General features: G+C 53.5%; 1 protein-coding gene across 1 annotated transcript; it reads left to right on the plus strand.

The window, feature by feature from the left end:
• Nucleotides 1–263: 263 nt before the first annotated feature.
• Nucleotides 264–16,009, plus strand: CD6 (CD6 molecule; the record flags this gene model as incomplete). Its single annotated transcript, XM_060175746.1, has 11 exons — nt 264–642; nt 1,536–1,844; nt 2,991–3,293; nt 6,528–6,593; nt 9,412–9,555; nt 9,888–9,983; nt 11,863–11,985; nt 13,061–13,132; nt 13,284–13,520; nt 13,784–13,891; nt 15,277–16,009. Coding segments are annotated over 11 exons (1,902 nt in total), but the record flags the coding sequence as incomplete, so codon positions are not given.
• Between the last annotated feature and the right edge of the window lie 1,036 nt (nt 16,010–17,045).

Raw genomic sequence — 17,045 nt, forward strand, 5'->3', positions numbered from 1 at the left:
CTTTCACACAAAGAGGGTTTGTGGGGACCGGGCCAGTCTTTTTGTCACCCTAAGCTTAGCCCATCCTGTCACACACCCCCCCTTCTGTTTCTGAAGGAAATCAAGAGGCCAGGCCCCAAAGGGGGATAGGGTATGTGTAGACCAGCCTGGCTCCACTTTGCAGAATGAAAGGTGTCCCTGAGGGGAGGGCGCTGTTCAAGGTCACCATGGAGGTCAGTGGTAGAGGCCAGGGAGCCCCCCATCCCCTACCCCCAGTCTGAACTGGGTGCCTCAGCTGGGGTCCTGGGTTTGCAGGGCAGCAGCTGGGGGTCCGCCTGGTGGCTGGGAGCAGCCGCTGTAGCGGGACGGTGGAGGTCTGGCGACACTTGTCCTGGGAGCCGGTGTGCGGGGACTTCTGGAACTTCAGTGCAGCCGAGGCCGTGTGCAGGGCGCTGGGCTGCGGCGGGGTGGGTGCAATCCCTTCGCTGACCCCGGAGGTGCCATCGCTTCCTGCCGCGGATAATGCCAGCAGGGCCGCCAACACCACTAGGACCCTGGCGCCCGTGGTCCTGTGCAGCGGGGACACCACCGAGTGGTCGCACTGCCAGGTGGAGGACTTTGTGTGCAGTGGTCACGCAGGGCTAGCCCGGATCACCTGTGCAGGTAGGAGCGTCACCCCACACCACCTGGGCTTGTGTCCGAGCCTCCCGCCCGCCCCCCCAAGTCCTACAGCCTCCTTTCTGCTCTTCTGGCCCCAGTTCTGACCATGGGCTCAAAGCCCTCCCCACATTGCAAACGTCCTCCCGAATGCAAATGCAAGTGCCCCCCATGCCCTCCAGTCTGCACTCTGCGGTATCCTCTTATTTCCAGATGGCAGCTTCCTCCCCCCAACTTGGTCCTCTTAGGTCTCCAGTCCTAGCTGATCTCTAGTCCTATCGTACTGGTCCTATCTCTCCTTTTATTGTGAAGCTCAGTCTCCATCCCAAAATCCTAGGAACAAAAATATGCCAGGTTCCCAGGAGCCCATGGTATTGTCGCGCCCAGGTCCTGCCCATGAAGACCCAGCCCTGCCCACTAGACTGCACCCTCCAATCTGTTGCCTCAGGCCCCCCAACAGGTTTTACTAACCCCGCCCACGGGTCGCTCAGCCCCGCCCACAAGTGTCCAGCCCCACCCACTTGCCTGCAGCTCCTCCTGTTGCCCCGCCCCGCCCACTAAGTTTATAGCCTCACCCACCAAGTTTATAGCCACGCCCACAACGTACCCAGCCCCGCCCACTAGCCTGCAGCTCCTGTTGCCCCAGCCCTACCACTAGATTTTTCTAGCCCAGTCCACTGGCCAACCAACCAACCCCGCCCACAACGTGCCCAACCCTGTCCAATTTCCAGTCCTGTCCAGCAGGTCCACTTCTGACCTCCCAGTCCCCAATCCTGCCCATAACAGCCCCCAGCCTCTCTCTGGGCCCCCAGCCCTGCCCACTAGTCCCTTCCTCACGTCCTTTCCTCCACCCACAAACTCCTACCCCACCAACCACAACCCTGCCCTTTTTGCCATAGAGAACCGCGCGCTGAGGCTGGTGGGCGGCGGCCCCTGCGCGGGCCGCGTGGACTTGCTAGAGCGGGGCCAGTGGGGCTCCCTGTGCGACGACACGTGGGACCTGGCCGACGCCCACGTGGTGTGCAGGCAGCTGGGCTGCGGCTGGGCCATCCAGGCACTGCCCGGCCTTCACTACCCTTCCGGCCAGGGTCCCATCCACCGGGACCAGGTGAACTGCTCCGGGGCTGAAGCCTACCTGTGGGACTGTCCGGGGCTGCTGGGCGGCGGCTACTGTGGCCACAAGGAGGACGCGGGTGTGGTGTGCTCAGGTCAGTGGACTGGGGGGGGACCCTGCTGGACTTTCTGGGCACCGGGTGGGGAAGTCTCCTGGATCCTCCCAGCCCCCCAGGGCAAAGGGAACCCAGGCCAAGGAGGAGGGGAGACGGGGGTTGAAGAAATGGAAGTTGATGGAGTCCAGAGGCCACGGAGGAGAGTGACACAGCTGACACCAGAGACTGGTTTTCCCATAGTTCAGAGCAGGTCTCGAAACTTTACATCGGGCTCAACCTGACGCTGTTGACTGGCTACGGAAGAAGGGCAAACGCTAGAAGAAGAAGAGCAGCAAAGAGAGGAAGAGTCCCGCTGTCCTAGGAGGCTGGGGAACCCTAGTCTAGCCAGTCTTTCTCTCTAGTGTGCAAAGAAATTTCAGGGGAGAAGGGAGGATGACACTTGGTGTCCGGCAGTGACACACCTGGTAGAGATCATACAAGAGGACCCAGCTTCAAGCTTCCAGTTACCACCTGCAGGGGGGAAGCTTCACAAGCAGGGAGCAGTGGAGCAGGGCTGCAGGTGTCTCTCTTTCTCTCTCCCTCCCTCATTCCCCTTCCCTTCTCAATTTCTGACTTTATAAAAGGAAGGGGGCGGGGAAGATAGCACAGTGGTTATGCAGAGGCATTCATTTTCAGAGCCTGAGGCTCTGAAAGTCTCAGGTTCAATCTCACACACCACCACAAGCCAGATCTGGCTCAGCAGTGCTTTGGTAAAAATAAACTAAACAGAGAAGGAAGGAGGGAGGAGATCCCTTGTTAAATACAGTTTCTGAGATTATGTGTTTTCTTTTCTTTTGCCTTCCCCCCTCTCCTCCCCTTCCTCTTCCTTCTTTGCATGCAGTGCTAGGAATCGAAGCCCAAGTCTCCCACATGTGTGCATGTGCTTTGTCACTGAGCCTCCTCACAGGCCCCAAGGGTCTACAAGATTCTAGGAAGTGTGAGGTTTCTGGTCCACGGGCCATACTTTGAGTAGGTAGGATGTCAGGCGGGTGACCTAGCAGGGTGGCCCATGTGAATGGACAGATGGAAAAGACAGCACGCAGGATTAGGGGACCAATAGGGTGCTTGGGTCTGGACTGGTGTGTGTGTGTGGGGGGGTTGGCCATTAGACCGGCCCTGACTCTGCCCTACCCCATCCCCACGCAGAGCACCAGTCCTGGCGCCTGACGGGAGGCGTGGATGCCTGCGAGGGGCAGGCGGAGGTCCACTTCCGCGGGGTCTGGAACACCGTGTGTGACAGCGAGTGGTACTCACCGGAGGCTGGGGTGCTGTGCCGGGCCTTGGGCTGCGGGTCGGCGGTGCTGGTGCCCAAGGGGCTGCCCCACTCCCTGCCGGGAAGGATGTACTACTCCTGCAGGGGTGAGGAGCCTACGCTCTCCAACTGCTCCTGGCGCTACAATAACTCCAACCTCTGCAGCCAGTCTCAGGCAGCCAGGGTTGTCTGCTCAGGTATCGGACCCCTCTGTACCCCTGTCACATCACCTCCAGATTCCCACTAGACCTGAGCTCAAAGCCCAAGAACTCCCCTTACCCCATCTTGACCTTGGATCAGGAGTGGCACTTGGTGGCCCCAGAGAAGCCAATGCCTTTATCTCTTGCCATTGTTCATTCACTAAGCAGGGCATTCCTTCGTTTTGATTTTTGTTTTTTAGATATTTATTTTATTTTATTATAGGACAGAGAGAAATTGAGAGGGGCAGAGGGAGAGAGACAGATACCTGTAGTACCTGCTTCACTGCTCATAAAGCTTCCCCCCTGCAGGTGGGGCATGGGGGCTTGAACCTGGGTCCTTGCACATGTACGAGTGGTAACATGTGTGCTACCACCCAGCCTGTTTTTCTTTTTTTTCTTTTTAATTTTAAAAAAATCTTATTTATCTATTATTGGATAGAGATAGAAATTGAGAGGAGGGGGGAAGATAGGGAGGGAGAGAGACCGAGACAGCTGCAGCCCTACTTCACCACTCATGAAGCTTTCCCCTTGCAGGTGGAGACCAGGGGCTTGAACCTGGGTCACTGTGCACTGCAGTGTGCTTGACCATGTGTGCCACCACCTGGCCCCAGCTCATTTCTTTTAAAATTTATTTTATCTTTATCTTAATTTTATTTATGAGAGCTCTACTCAGCTCTGGTTTATGATGGTGCAGAGGATTGGATCTGGGACCTCAGAGAATCAGGTGATGAGGGTCTGCATAACCGTTATGCTGTCTCCCCAGCCAAGAAGCAGGGTATTCTCCAAACCCCCATTCTTAATTTGTGATTAGTAGTGGGCTATGCTATTGTAAGACTGGTGTCCCACACCACACTCACCACCTCCCAAAGATAACCACCATAGTTCTCACAAAGTCTTAGAAAGAGTTTGCTTGTTTCTTTTTTTTTTTTTTTAAATCTGTATCAATTCTCTTGATTTCACACGAAAGTGAAACCAGCTGGTAGTTGTCGTTCATCTTCTCATCTCTTATTTTGCTAAGCATAATCACTTCCAGTTCCATCCATTTTGTCCCCAAAGAAACAGTATCATCTTTTTGATTGCATAGTAGTATTCCACGGAGTACATATCCTATAACTTCTTTAGCTAGCCATCCACCACTGGGCATTCAGGCTGCTTCCACTCTTTGGCTACTGTGAATGATGCAGCTATGAACATAGGGGTGCATTTGTCCTTTCAAATTAGTGTTTATTTTTTTTTTTATAAATCAAAAGTTTGATTTAAAAAATATTTTATTGCTTTTTTTTTTTTTGCCTACAGGGTTATTGCTAGGGAGGGCTCAGTGCTGGCACTACGAATCCACTGTTCCTGGAAGCCACGTTTTTCCTTTTTTCTTTTCCTTCTATTTTATTCAATAGAACAGAGAGAGAAATTGAGAGGGGAGAGGTAGATAGAGAGGGAGAGAAAGACACCTATAGACCTGCTTTACCACTCGTGAACTGTCACACCTGCAGGTGGGTAGCAGGGGTTCAAATCCGGGTCTTTACACAGGTCTTTCTGCATAGTATTATGTGTGCTTAACTGGGTGCACCACTGCCCAGCCCCTTAGTTACTTTTAAATAAGAGAGAAAGAGACCCCAGAGTGCTGCTCAGCTCTGGCTTATGGTAGTGCTGGGGATTGAACCTGGGCCCACAGAACTTCAGGCACGAAGGTTGTTTTGTGTAAACATTATACTATCTCCTCAGCCCAAGTTGAATCATAAACTTGTCATTTAGTAAGGAATTTTCACGTGCTAAGCACAACTTGCCTCCTAGCAATTAGCTCAGGCAATGAAGCTACTTTCTCACCCCCAGGACTGACCATCATAGTAAAAATAATACTAAGACACTGATCGTAATGGGACAACAGCTGGAGTTCTGAACACACCCAGGCAGTGCTGGGCACTGTGGGTCTTATTGCCACCAGACTTCAAGTCCCCTCTGAGAAGTGGGGTTCCACTGTATTTCACCCAATCTAAGCTAGTATCGACCAATAAGTCTCCACCATTATTATTTTGTGTACTCTAAAGGACCAAAATGTTGCACACATAATTTTTCGGCATTCTGCCAGTCATAATGATGGGTGCTATAAGCCTGGTGGCAGGATGTGGAAAGGCGACGATATTAGAAGTTGGGTGTTGGCCTTTCCGTGGATTCCACACAGCTGGCTGTGAATTCTGGCCCTGTGTTTGCCAGCTGGGAGGCTTGGAGGAGCCCCTTCCAACCCCCAACCCTCATCTCTGGCCATCAGGGGCTTCAGTAACAAGATTCAGATACTGGACACGCCACATGCAGTAGCTAGGAAAGCAGATTATCCCACGTAGGACCCTTGTCAGCTCCACCACCACCTGTCACAGGGGAGCATGTCATCCCCAGGGATGCATGTGAAGGTCAAGTGCAAGGCTGAAGAGGAGAGGACTCTGTGGTCAGTAACAGGATCTATAGGAGAAGGCGACCAGGCAGTAGCACACCCTGTAGAATGCACGTGTTGCCATGCATAAGGACCCAGGTTCAGCCCCCTGATCCCCACCTGCAGGGAGAAAGCTTCATGAGCAGTGGGACAGGGCTGCAGGGGTCTTTCTTTCTCTCTCCCTCTGTATCTCCTTCTTCACTCTCAATTTCTCTCTGTCCTGTCAAAGGAAGAAAAATAGAAAGAAAAAGAACATTGCGAAATATACAGAAGGAGGGAGAAATCTTTTATTAGTTCCCTATTCTTTTCTAAAAAATATTTATTTATTTATTCCCTTGTTGTTTTATTGTTGTAGTTATTATTTCTGTCGTTGTTGTTGGATAGGATAGAGAGAAATGGAGAGAGGAGGGGAAGACCGGGGGAGAGAAAGATAGACACCTGCAGACCTGCTTCACCGCCTGTGAAGCGACTCCCCTGTAGGTGGGGAGCCAGCGGTTCAAACCGTGATCCTTATGCCGGTCCTTGTGCTTTGAGCCACCGCCTGACTCCCTAGTTCCCTATTCTAATCAGAGACACTCCCCTTCTCCCAGCCTCTAATCAGTGAGCTCTTAGTTGTGGTGGGGGGGTGGGTGGGCTGGGGGTGGGGGGTCTTTAACGTGTCTCCCTCTTCCCACTCCTCGACCCCCCAATAGAACCACAGCCCAGGCTCCAGGTCTCTGGTCTGTCCTGGTCGGTGCCTACCATAAGAGCTGGCACACAGTAGGTACTCAGCTGTGTCACCGTGACTGGGTGGTGTTTCCTGACAGAGTCCCGGAGGCTGCTCAATCTCTCTACGTCTGATGTCCCCGCAACGCTTTCGGCGGTCACAGTGGGTGAGTGAGTGTCATTGGGCTTCCCAGAGGAGGCAGCTGAGGGCTTGTGCCCCGCCCTCTGCGCTGTTGTGAGCTCCAGTGACAGCAGCAGGTGTGGGGGACTCAGGTGACAGCCAGTGTGCAGGTAATGATCCAGGCACCGGCTCTGTGTGACGCAGTCCTCCTCTCCCCCTTCTCTCTTTCCTTCTTTTAGTATATAGTCTTTCTTTAGTCTGTAGTATATAGTCTTTCTTTCTTTTTAAGATTTAGTTAATTAATTATTGGATAGAGACATAGAGAAACTGAGAGGGGGAGGGGGAGATGGAGAAGGAGAGAGACATCTGCAGCCCTACTTCACCACTCGTGAAGCTCTCCCTTGCAGGTGGAGACCAGGGGCTTGAACCCAGGGTCTTGTGCACTGTAGTGTGAGCGCTTAACCAGGTGCTCCATCGCTTGGTCTCTCTGTCTTTTTTCCCCTCACTATCTCCTATAACCTCTTTGCTCTAATTGTCCTGTTTTAGTGTTTTTTCCTGACCCCCCAGCCACATTGTTTTATAAAGTGTATTTTGACATCAGAGTATTTTTAACCCTGGGTTTGTGATTCTTTGTTGTCTAGCTTTTTTTTTCAATGAGAAGTCAAACTGTTTATTTTCTGTGACACCTTATCTTATTTTCCATGCATTATTATCTTATTTGTAAAAAAAGATTTTTTTGTTAATGTTTTTAAAATTTATTTTCCTTTTTGTTGCCCTTGTTGTCTTTTTGTTGTTGTTGTAGTTATTATTATTGTTGTTATAGATGTCATCTTTGTTGGATAGGACAGAGAGAAATGGAGAGAGGAGGGGAAGAGAGAGGGGGAGGAGAGAAAGATAGACACCTGCAGACCTGCTTCACTGCCTGTGAAGCGACTCCCCTGCAGGTGGGGAGCCCGGGGGCTCGAACCGGGATCCTTATTCAGGTCCTTGCGCTTTGCGCCACGTGCGCTTAACCCGCTGTGCCACCGCCTGACTCCCAAAAAGATTTTATTTATTCATGAGAAAGCTAGAAGAGAGAGAAAGTACCAGGCATTACTCTGTACATGTGCTGTTGGGGATTGAACTCAGGACCTCATGCTTGAGAGTCTAATCTTTATTCACTGTGCCACCTCCTGGACCACCATACATTATTATCTGTATCCAAATACATTTTCTCTGTATTTTTTATGCCCTAACTAAGCTTCCTTTTTTTTTTTTCCCTAGTAAAGGGTTTTGTATGCTCTAAAGCATTAAATATCTTGTCTATTTTTTCCTTAGTCCTTATTACCTTATTCCTCAAGTCTTTTGTCTCCCCCCACCCCAGCTTCATGGGGGAGGCCTCATTCTAATCCTTCCAGGAGTGAGTCACTCGGGACTTGGGAGGGGTGTTTACATGACATCCTGCCACAGAGCCTCAGGTCCATGCTGGATCCAGCCACCCACCAGCTGCTCAAGATCCAGCTGGCTTTGAACCTGTGTCCAGGGGTTCAGACACCAGCTGTACCACCTTCTGTGATTCTCCACCTGAGTATAACCCAGGGGATAACAATCACCATACTTCTCTCCAGTGAATTATTATTTTTTCCAAGATCGCTATAAAAATTTGAGGCAAAAACAGAAGAAAGCAAAAGCAGTCATGCTTCTATACAATAGCAATGAGCAATCCAAAACGAGAACTCAGAATTTTCATTAATGATAACATCAAAGAGGATGAAATCCATAGGAGGGGGATATATATATATTTTAAATAATATGAAAGGCTCTTTAGGGAAAACATCAAATGGTGGAAGGAGGAAGAGGAAGGGCTGACTTTGTGAGGGGACACTGTCTGTCCAGGGGCCCTCAGAATGCTCTCAGTGGGCAGGCAGCACTGCTCGGGTTCTAGCAGCTCTGAGGGGTGCTGAGTGTGGGCACCGGGCCCTCTGGCGGCCCCAGACACCCAGGAGGCCACTCTGATTTGGGGGCTCTTCAACCTCCCCTGCCCAGTGACTCCTTCTCACACCTTTCTTGGACCATAAGACCTGTTAGAGAGTCTGGCTTGGATTAAGGACATGGAGAAAGAATAAAATAATGGGGACAGGCACAGGCTGTAAGGTAATCCAAAGCACCCTACTCCCTCTGTCCTGACGTCAAGGGGTGACGTATATCCTTAGAAGAACAGAATGAGACATGGCTTCTGTGAACCACACTCTGACCCTCAGCCTCAACAGGGACCACTGTCCCTTGGGGTGCACCTGCACTGCCCACCCCTTGGCCTCTCAGCCCAGCTCCCCTTGCCACCCCCAACACACTTGCTTCCTGCTATTCAATCCAGGCCCCCCACCCTGCCCACTTGCTTCTATCCTCCAAGTTCCTGTTCTGTTAAGCAGAGGTGGAGCTGCAGGAGAGGAGGGCAGGAAGCTGCACCGGGGCTGTGAAGGCTGGGGAGTGATGGGTCTCAATCCTGCCCTGGGGGAGTGAAGCTGAGTGGGAAGGATGCTCCTCTGCCCAAGGTGAGGGGGGGAGGTGGGCTGCACAGGGCCAGCCACCTCAGAAAGACAGACTCAGCTATCACTGTGCCCCTGACCCTTATCCTCCACACCCCTGTCTCCACCAGGCAGACCCCCTCCAGGTCTGTGCTAGCTTCTGGATTGACAACCAGAGCTTGGTGCTGTCACTGCTATGTAAGCCCTGTGCCCCCCCCAAAAAAAAAATAAAAAAGAAGAAGAAGGACAAATCTGGGGGCAAGATGGGAAGCAGATCAGCTGTAGAGAGGCCAGAGGAAGGACAAGTGGACATCTGTATCATTCCCCTTTTCTCCCTGATCTGGGCATTCTTGCTTTCAGAACCTTCTGTGACTGAGAACCTGGAGGAGGGCCTGGACTCTCAGGAACTGAGGCTCCTTATTCTTTGCATCGTCCTGGGAACTCTCCTTCTTGCCTCCCTCACCGCCATAGCTGTCATCCTCTGGAAGATTAGAGGGAAATACGGTGGGTGTGGGGTTCTGGGAGTTGGCCCAGGGATTGGGGGAGGGGTGTGGAGAAGCAAGCCTAAGGGACAGGCATCCAGGGAGACCAGAGCCTGGGAACCCCACAATGGCCCTTGGAGCGGGGGGACATTCATTTGGGAACAATTTCCCAGCATGTCCAGCCATCTTGGGGTCTCCACTGTGGGTCCCTCAGGAAGATAGAATGTGTGTGTGTGTGTGTGTGTGTGTGTATATACGCACATGCGTGCGCTGTGGGGGGGCAGTCTTGGGGAGGACAGAAACAGACACGGACTGGACAAACTGACATTTGGCATCTCTGCCACCCTCCCTCAGCCCTTCCTGTTACGGTCAACCACCAGCACCTGCCTGCCCCACCCCCAGCAGGCATCAACAGCTATCAGGACGCCCCCACCATCATCCCCAAAGAAGGTAGGCTTCTCCCCATCTCCGTGCCAGAGTGGGGGGACAGGAAGGACACACTTCCTGGTGGGTCAGTACCGCTTGGGTCAAAGCAGAGCCCCAGCTGGGGAGACTAGGCTAGCCCTCTCGTGGCCACAGGTCCTTGAGCCTTTCAGATCTTCATCTCAGCCTTGACCTTGACTTTGACCTTGACCATCACCTTCCAGTGCTTCCTAGGGCTCTAGGGTTTTGAGTTCTGGACTGCCAGACCAGGGGTACTGTGGCCCCCAGTTCTGCTAATTGGCGAGTTGGTGTGTGAGATCGTGGTGTCTTTCTGAGGGCTCCTTAGCCAGCCTCCCTGCATAGCCAGTGAGATTTTTCTGGAACCAATTTTACTGCAAATTTTCTGGGAGGAAAAGGAACTGGGTCAGTCCTCCATCTTTTATGAGACATGAGTTTGTGCCTCTTGAAAGGGCCCTAGAGGAGCTTAGTTCTGATCGTTCTGCCTCACAGGTGTTATGTAGCATCTCATCTTTATTTATAATTGGATAGAGACAGAGAAATTGAGAGGGACGAGGAAGATAGTGAGGGAGAGAGAAAGAGAGACACCTGCAGCCCTGCTTCACTGCTCACAAACCTTTCCTCTTGCAAGTGGGGGCTGGGGGGCCTGAACCCAAGTCCTTGTGCATAGAAACATGCACCACTGCCTGGTCCCATCATGCCATCTTTATGAGAAAGGTTTTACATATTTTTTTCCAATGCCAATGTTAGTGTAACATCTATTTTTCCTTTTGGGAATAATGCATTATCTATTTATTTTATCTTAAATTTTTTATATTTATTTATTCCCTTTTATTGCCCTTATTATTGTTTTTTATTATTGTAGTTATTATTGTTGTTGTTGTTGTATTGATGTTGTCATTGTTGGATAGGACAGAGAGAAATGGAGAGAGGAGGGGAAGACAGAAGGGGGAAAGAAAGATAGACACCTGCAGACCTGCTTCAGTGCCTGCAAAGCGACTTCCTTGCAGGTGGGGAGCCAGGGACTCTAACCGGGATCCTTGAGCCAGTCCTTGCACTTTGCACCACGTGCGCTTAACCCGCTGTGCTACTGCCTGACTCGCAGTAAAACATATTTTTTATATTATTTTTATTTTTATTTATTTATTCCCTTTTGTTGCCCTTGTTGTTTTATTGTTGTAGTTATTATTGTAGTCATTGTTGTTGGATAGGACAGAGAGAAATGGAGAGGGGAGGGGAAGACAGAGAGGGGGAGAGAAAGATAGACACCTGCAGACCTGTTTCACCGCTTGTGAAGCGATCGATACCCCTGCAGGTGGGGAGCCAGGGATTGAACCAGGATCCTTATGCGGGTCCTTGTGCTTAGCGCCACCTGCGCTTAACCCGCTGCGCTACAGCCCGACTCCCTGTAAAACATATTTTTTAAATGAACAGAAAAGGGGAGAAGAGTGCAGCCAGCTCACGGAACTGTGGTGAGAACGAAGTGAGCTCAGACTCATTCACGCCAGCTGAGGGCCTGGCATGTGACAACTATTCTGAGACAACTAGAAGGTTCTGGCGAGACAACACAGTAGTTATGCAAAGGCCTTTTCCTATCTGAGGCTCTGAGGTCCCAGGTTCAGTTCCCAATACCACCATAAGCCATAGCTGAATGGTGCTCTGGTGAGAAAATAGAAATTAGGAAGCAGGTGTGTGCGGTGGGGGCATGGGGGTAGGAGCTTGGCAAATGCAAGCTGGGTGACTTGGCACCTGCCAGCCTCCCTGGCTCTCTCGCCCTACAGCTGTCATCCCCTGTCCCTATCACTAAGTGCCACCAGCTCTGTCTGTGCCTCTCTGCCCCACCCGCATGGCTGGCCAGGCCCCCCCACCCTGTTCTCTCTCTCCCTAGTTCCCAAGCTGTCCTTCCAAGCCCAGGCCCCGCCCCCTGAGGACCCGGCCTCCAGCTCCGACTCCGACTATGAGCACTATGACTTCAGTGCCCAGCCGCCCATGGCTCTGAGCACCTTCTACAGTGAGTGCCTGGCCGAGCACCCGGGGTGCCTGCCACCCCTAGGTGGCTGGGGGGGCAGGGGCAGGGTCCCCCTTGGGGGAACCTTGAGTGGATATACCTGCAGGCCCAGGCTGGAGTCTTTCATTACTGTCGTCTGGGAACAGTCCCACATGGAAGCAGAAGCGTCTCAAGTGCTCAACACAGGCCCTGTAGCCTCCCCTTTCCCTCCCCTCCCCCCATATCTCTCTGGCCTGGACCCCTGGGCATCCACTTCAGTGGATGGGTCTTTAAGACATGGGGGGACCCAGGTACAAGACCTGGCTTGGCTGGCTCCTGCACGTCTTTACCCGCTCTATGCCACCCTCACCCCTCATGACCTCTACCCCCCACCCCAGCCTCCCCAGCTACCCAGCTCTGCTCTCTGCCTGCCTGTGGTGATGGGGGAGAAATGTTGAAAGAGACTGGAGCAGAACACCCCACCCTAATGGAGGAGGGTCACTTGTCCAAGCTTCCTGACCACCCCCCCCCCCACCTCCTGTATAAATCAGGGTGACAGCTGGGGACCTGTCCTACAGTGAACTGTAGGTGACACTGACCCCAAAGCTGGCAGGGAGGCCTCCTTTGTCCTGGACTCTTAGGGTTCCACCCTGATCCTCTTGATTGAGCCAGGCTCCCTGTGTAAGGCAGGAAGCTGAGGGGAGACCCAGGGAGAGGAAGGCTAGCAGCCATATGCCCGGATAAAGGCCAGGGCACTGCCTATCTCGGGTGGGGGGTGGGGTAGGTATTGGAGGTCAGTTAGCCAGCTCTGCCCCACCGGCTGGATCAGGCCCTGAGGGGTGGGCAGGGCGGGGATGATGGAACAACCTGTGTGGTCCACACTGGTTTAAGATAACACCATCAAACTCTGCTCCTCCTGGGTTCTGGAAGGGGCCTGAGCCTCCTTCAAAGGGTTTCCCTCATCTGTCCTTTCTTGCTCCTGCCCACAGCTGCTGGGGAGGGAACCCAGGACTCTGCAGTCCCCTCTGGGTTTAGGGTGGGGGGAGGTCCCCAGCCTCAGTAACTTCCCTCCACCGGGCACTGTGGCCTCTGTTTACAGATTCCCAGCGGCACCGCCCAACAGAGGAGGAGGTCCAGCAGAACCGGTTCCAGATGCCCCCCCTGGAGGAGGGTGAGGCAGGCGGGTGGCAGGGAAGTAGTGATGGCTGTGAGGGGGTGCCCCCACCTCCCAAAGGCCTCTTCTGGGGTCCTGAGTCCTTTACACAGCCTCTGACCTCCTGCCTGCTTCTTCTCACTTCTCCTCCCTTTCTGCTGCCTCTCAGAGCCACCTGCCAATCTCCCCCCCACCCAACTCTGCATTGCAGACTTCCCCTCTCTGGGCCCTCAGCACCACCGGGGGAGCTTCAGCGGGTCCAGCACCTCCTCCGGGGAGGACTATTGCAATAGCCCCCGTAGCCAAGAGTCGCCCTGGCCTCCCCTGGGGTTTCCCATGGAGAGATGCCCTTTCCTGGAGCAGCCCCCCAATTTGGAGCTGGCTGGTTCCCAGGCAACTTTTTCAGGTGAGTGGGGCCCCAGAGGTCTCCATGGGTGCCCTGTCTTCACGTCACGTCCTGACTGCAGGTAGCTGGGAGCCCTGAGCCTGGGACTGAACTTGCTGTGTGACTTTAGAGAAGTGTCCTCCTCTCTCTGAGCCCTCATTTCCTCATGCGGCAAGGGAGGGACTTGGCTGTGCTTGTGGTGAGGGTGGCTCGGATCTGGCTGTGGGGGTGCTGGCTGCCGGGAACCAGCTGGTGACCAGGGGCTCTGGGTCGTTCTCCAGCAGGGCCCTCGGCTGACAACAGCTCCAGCACCTCGTCTGGCGAGTGGTACCAGAACGTCCAGCCACCGCCCCTGCCCCTAACCCCGCCAGAGGAGCAGTTCAGATGCCCAGGTGCCGGGGCTGCAGAGGGTGGTCAGGGGGCTTGAGAGGGCAGATAGAGAAGGGCTGGACCGTGGGTTAGTGGAGGGGACCTTTGAGTCCACTGGCAATACCAGCTTATGGGGAAAGGAATGGAGATGCGGGAATGCCTTAAGAAATTGTTCTTATTTATTTAAAAAAATTTTTCCTTCCTTATTTATTGGATAGAGAGAGAAAACTGGAGAAGGACGGGGGAGATAGAGTGAGAGACAAAGACACCTGCAGACCTACTTCACTGCTTATGAAGCTTTTCACTTGTAGTTGGGGACCAGGGGCTTGAACCTGTATCCCTGTGCATTGTAACGTGTGCTCAATTAGGTGTGCTACCACCTGGCCTGGATTTTATTTTATAATTATTTTATTATTTTTTTATTATCTTTATTTATTTATTGGATAGAGAGCCAGAAATCAAGAGGGAAGGGTGGGATGGAGAAAAAGGGAGACAGACACCTGCAGCCCTGCTTCACCACTTGTGAAGATTTCCTCCTGCAGGTGGGGACCGGAGACTCGAACCTGGGTCCTTGTGCACTGTAACATGTGCACTCAACCAGGTGTGCCACCACCCGGCCCCCTGGATTTTATTTTTTTATGAGAGAGTGAGACCAGAGTGCCACTTAGCCATTCATGATACTCTTAATTATTTTTTCCATTTCTCTTCCTCCTCATCCTCCTCCTTCTGCCTCCTCTTCTCCCTTTTTTTCTGTGGTGTTGGGGCCTCATACACCCATGGTGCCACCACTCTGGGACCGACTTTTTCCTTCTTTTTATTCTCTTCTTCTTTCGATTTCTATCCCTTCTTTCTATTCACACCATGGAGCTTCCTCTGGTGTGGTGATGTTCCCATGTAGTGCTGGGGGCAGTTGCAGGGCCTCAGGCATGGTTAGGTGAGCTCTCTACCAGGTGAGCTACCTCCAGGCTCCTTGTTTTTTGTCTCTCTTGTTTTCACACTGTGCTGGGGGTGGGGAGGGTCAAGGGCCTCAGACAGATGGGGCACTGAGCCACCTCCCTGATCTCAGAGTTTTCTTTCTAGCAAACAAAAACAGAAGGTAGGAAAAGCAGATGGAAAGAGAGAGAGGGAGAGAAAGGGAGAGAGAGAGGGAGGGAGAGAGAGAGAGATGGTAGATGCAGAGAGGATGCCCAGAGAGGAAGTGAGCTCCCTGTCCAGGAAGGCATCTAAACAGAAGCAGCCAGTCGTCTCCTTGGTGGAGATGGTGGTCACTTAGCTGAACCCAGATAAGGTTCTGCCTTTGGGACTAGTGCTAGGGTGGGGGTAGAACTGCCCCCCCCAGCTCTGTGCCCCCAACCCAGGCAGCAGGGTACTGAACCTGTCCAACTAACCCGAGTCTCTGGCCACTCAGGGTCCCCCAGCCCCCAGCCCGCGTCTACTGACAATGACGACTATGATGACATCGGAGCAACCTAGACAGCCATCGGGACCCCTCCTACTGGACACCTGCCCGCTTGCTGCCCCTGCACTGCCCTGTGCTCCCGGCTCTCCTCTGAGGACCAAGACCCACCCAGATAGTGAAGGCGACCCCCACCCGCTTCTGGCCCAGCCCTCCCCACCCCCATCCACTGCCTCTAAGAGAGAAAGAGCATTGGATCCCCAGTGGGGGTGGGGGGCGGTGTGGCTCAGACCAGCCTCCTCCGCTGGGCACTGGGGCTGCTGGGTGGAGGCAGGGTTGGGCAGGCATGACGGCTCGGACCCAGGCTTTACTGGGCTCGGTAACTGCCCTTGGGCAGGGCGTCCAGCTTTTGGGGTACCAGCAGGAAGGCTGCTCTCCCTGCACCCCAGGGGGCCAGCCCTGCTATTGGAGCCCCTCAGAGCCCCCCCCCCCCGGGACGCAACCCTATCTCCTGTAATGGACAAGATGGCGTCAGGCCAGCCCCCTCCCCACCACCCTAACTGGAATTGGGCCTCATTCCTTGTGGGAGCAGGCTGCAGGGATTCTGTCTAGGGGCTGAGGCTTTGCAGATGTGTGATGGGCCCCAGGAGCCGTGACCTGCCTGGACAGCATCTGGGTGGGGTGGGGTGGGGGGGGGGCTCAAGCCCAACTTCCGGGGTCCAGAGTCACCAGAGATTAAACTGACTGAAACCCAGGTACGGAGTGGCGAGTCCATGAATTCACACCGACCCGGTTGCTGCCGCGTGTGCATTATGTGGGCACACGCACCGACAGGTGTATGGGTACATGCGTGTCAGTGAACGTGTGTACTTGTGTGCATGCAAGAGTGTTCGCACACATGCACGTGGACGTGTCAGTGAAAGCATGCATGCACGAGTCCCCGTGCCAGTCTTTTTGATATATTTTGTTACTTTATTTTATGAGAGCGAAAGAGGCACAAAGAGAAAGAGCAAAGCACTGCTCGGCTCTGGCTTAAGGTGATGCTGGGGAATTGAACTTGGCACCTCAGAGCCTCAAGTATGAAAGTCCTTTGCAGATCCATTATGCTGTCTCTTCAGCCCTTATGTGCAGTCTTGTGTGCATGTGCCTAGGGAGAGCCTACGGTGGCCCAGCGCGATGAATAGGGCTCGGGAGATAAGGGTGGGGAAGCTCCAGCAGGCAGGATGCCAGGATGTCCTGGTCTCCCCCCCCCCGCCCCCCCGTACACACACCACCCCCGGGGACCGTCAAGTGAGGTCAGCCCTGGACCTGCAGGACAGAGTGATGACTTGGAGCCTTAAGCTCAGTTACTATGCCTGGCAGAGGCACTGATGGCAGGTGCCCAAGAGCTTGGGGATAGGCTGTGGAGGGCATGTTGGTATCAGGGATTCTTAGGGTCCTCCTTATGCTCTGCCTGATCTTGGAGGCTCAGCCTGTGGGATGGACTCTCCCGGGATTGGGGCCGGGGCTGGGCTGCGGATCCTGAAGCCAAACTGCTTCATCTTCCATCTTCTGTTCACCTGCATGCCCCCAGGAGTGCAGAGAGAAGCTCCCCAGGGCAACCGTCACAGGATGTGGTTACCCTTGCCCCCTCCCACGACCCCTTCTGGGGGGGATTCCCAGTGCTGGGTTGGGTGGAGCAGGCACCCAGAGGGGTCCCTGGCAACCTGAGTTCAAATCCAGGCACCACTCTGTCCTGGCTGCTGTGTGGCCTGGGGTAGGTCATGCAGCCTTTCTGAGCT

This window comes from Erinaceus europaeus, chromosome 17, assembly GCF_950295315.1.
Source record: "Erinaceus europaeus chromosome 17, mEriEur2.1, whole genome shotgun sequence".
Classification (NCBI taxonomy): domain Eukaryota; kingdom Metazoa; phylum Chordata; class Mammalia; order Eulipotyphla; family Erinaceidae; genus Erinaceus; species Erinaceus europaeus.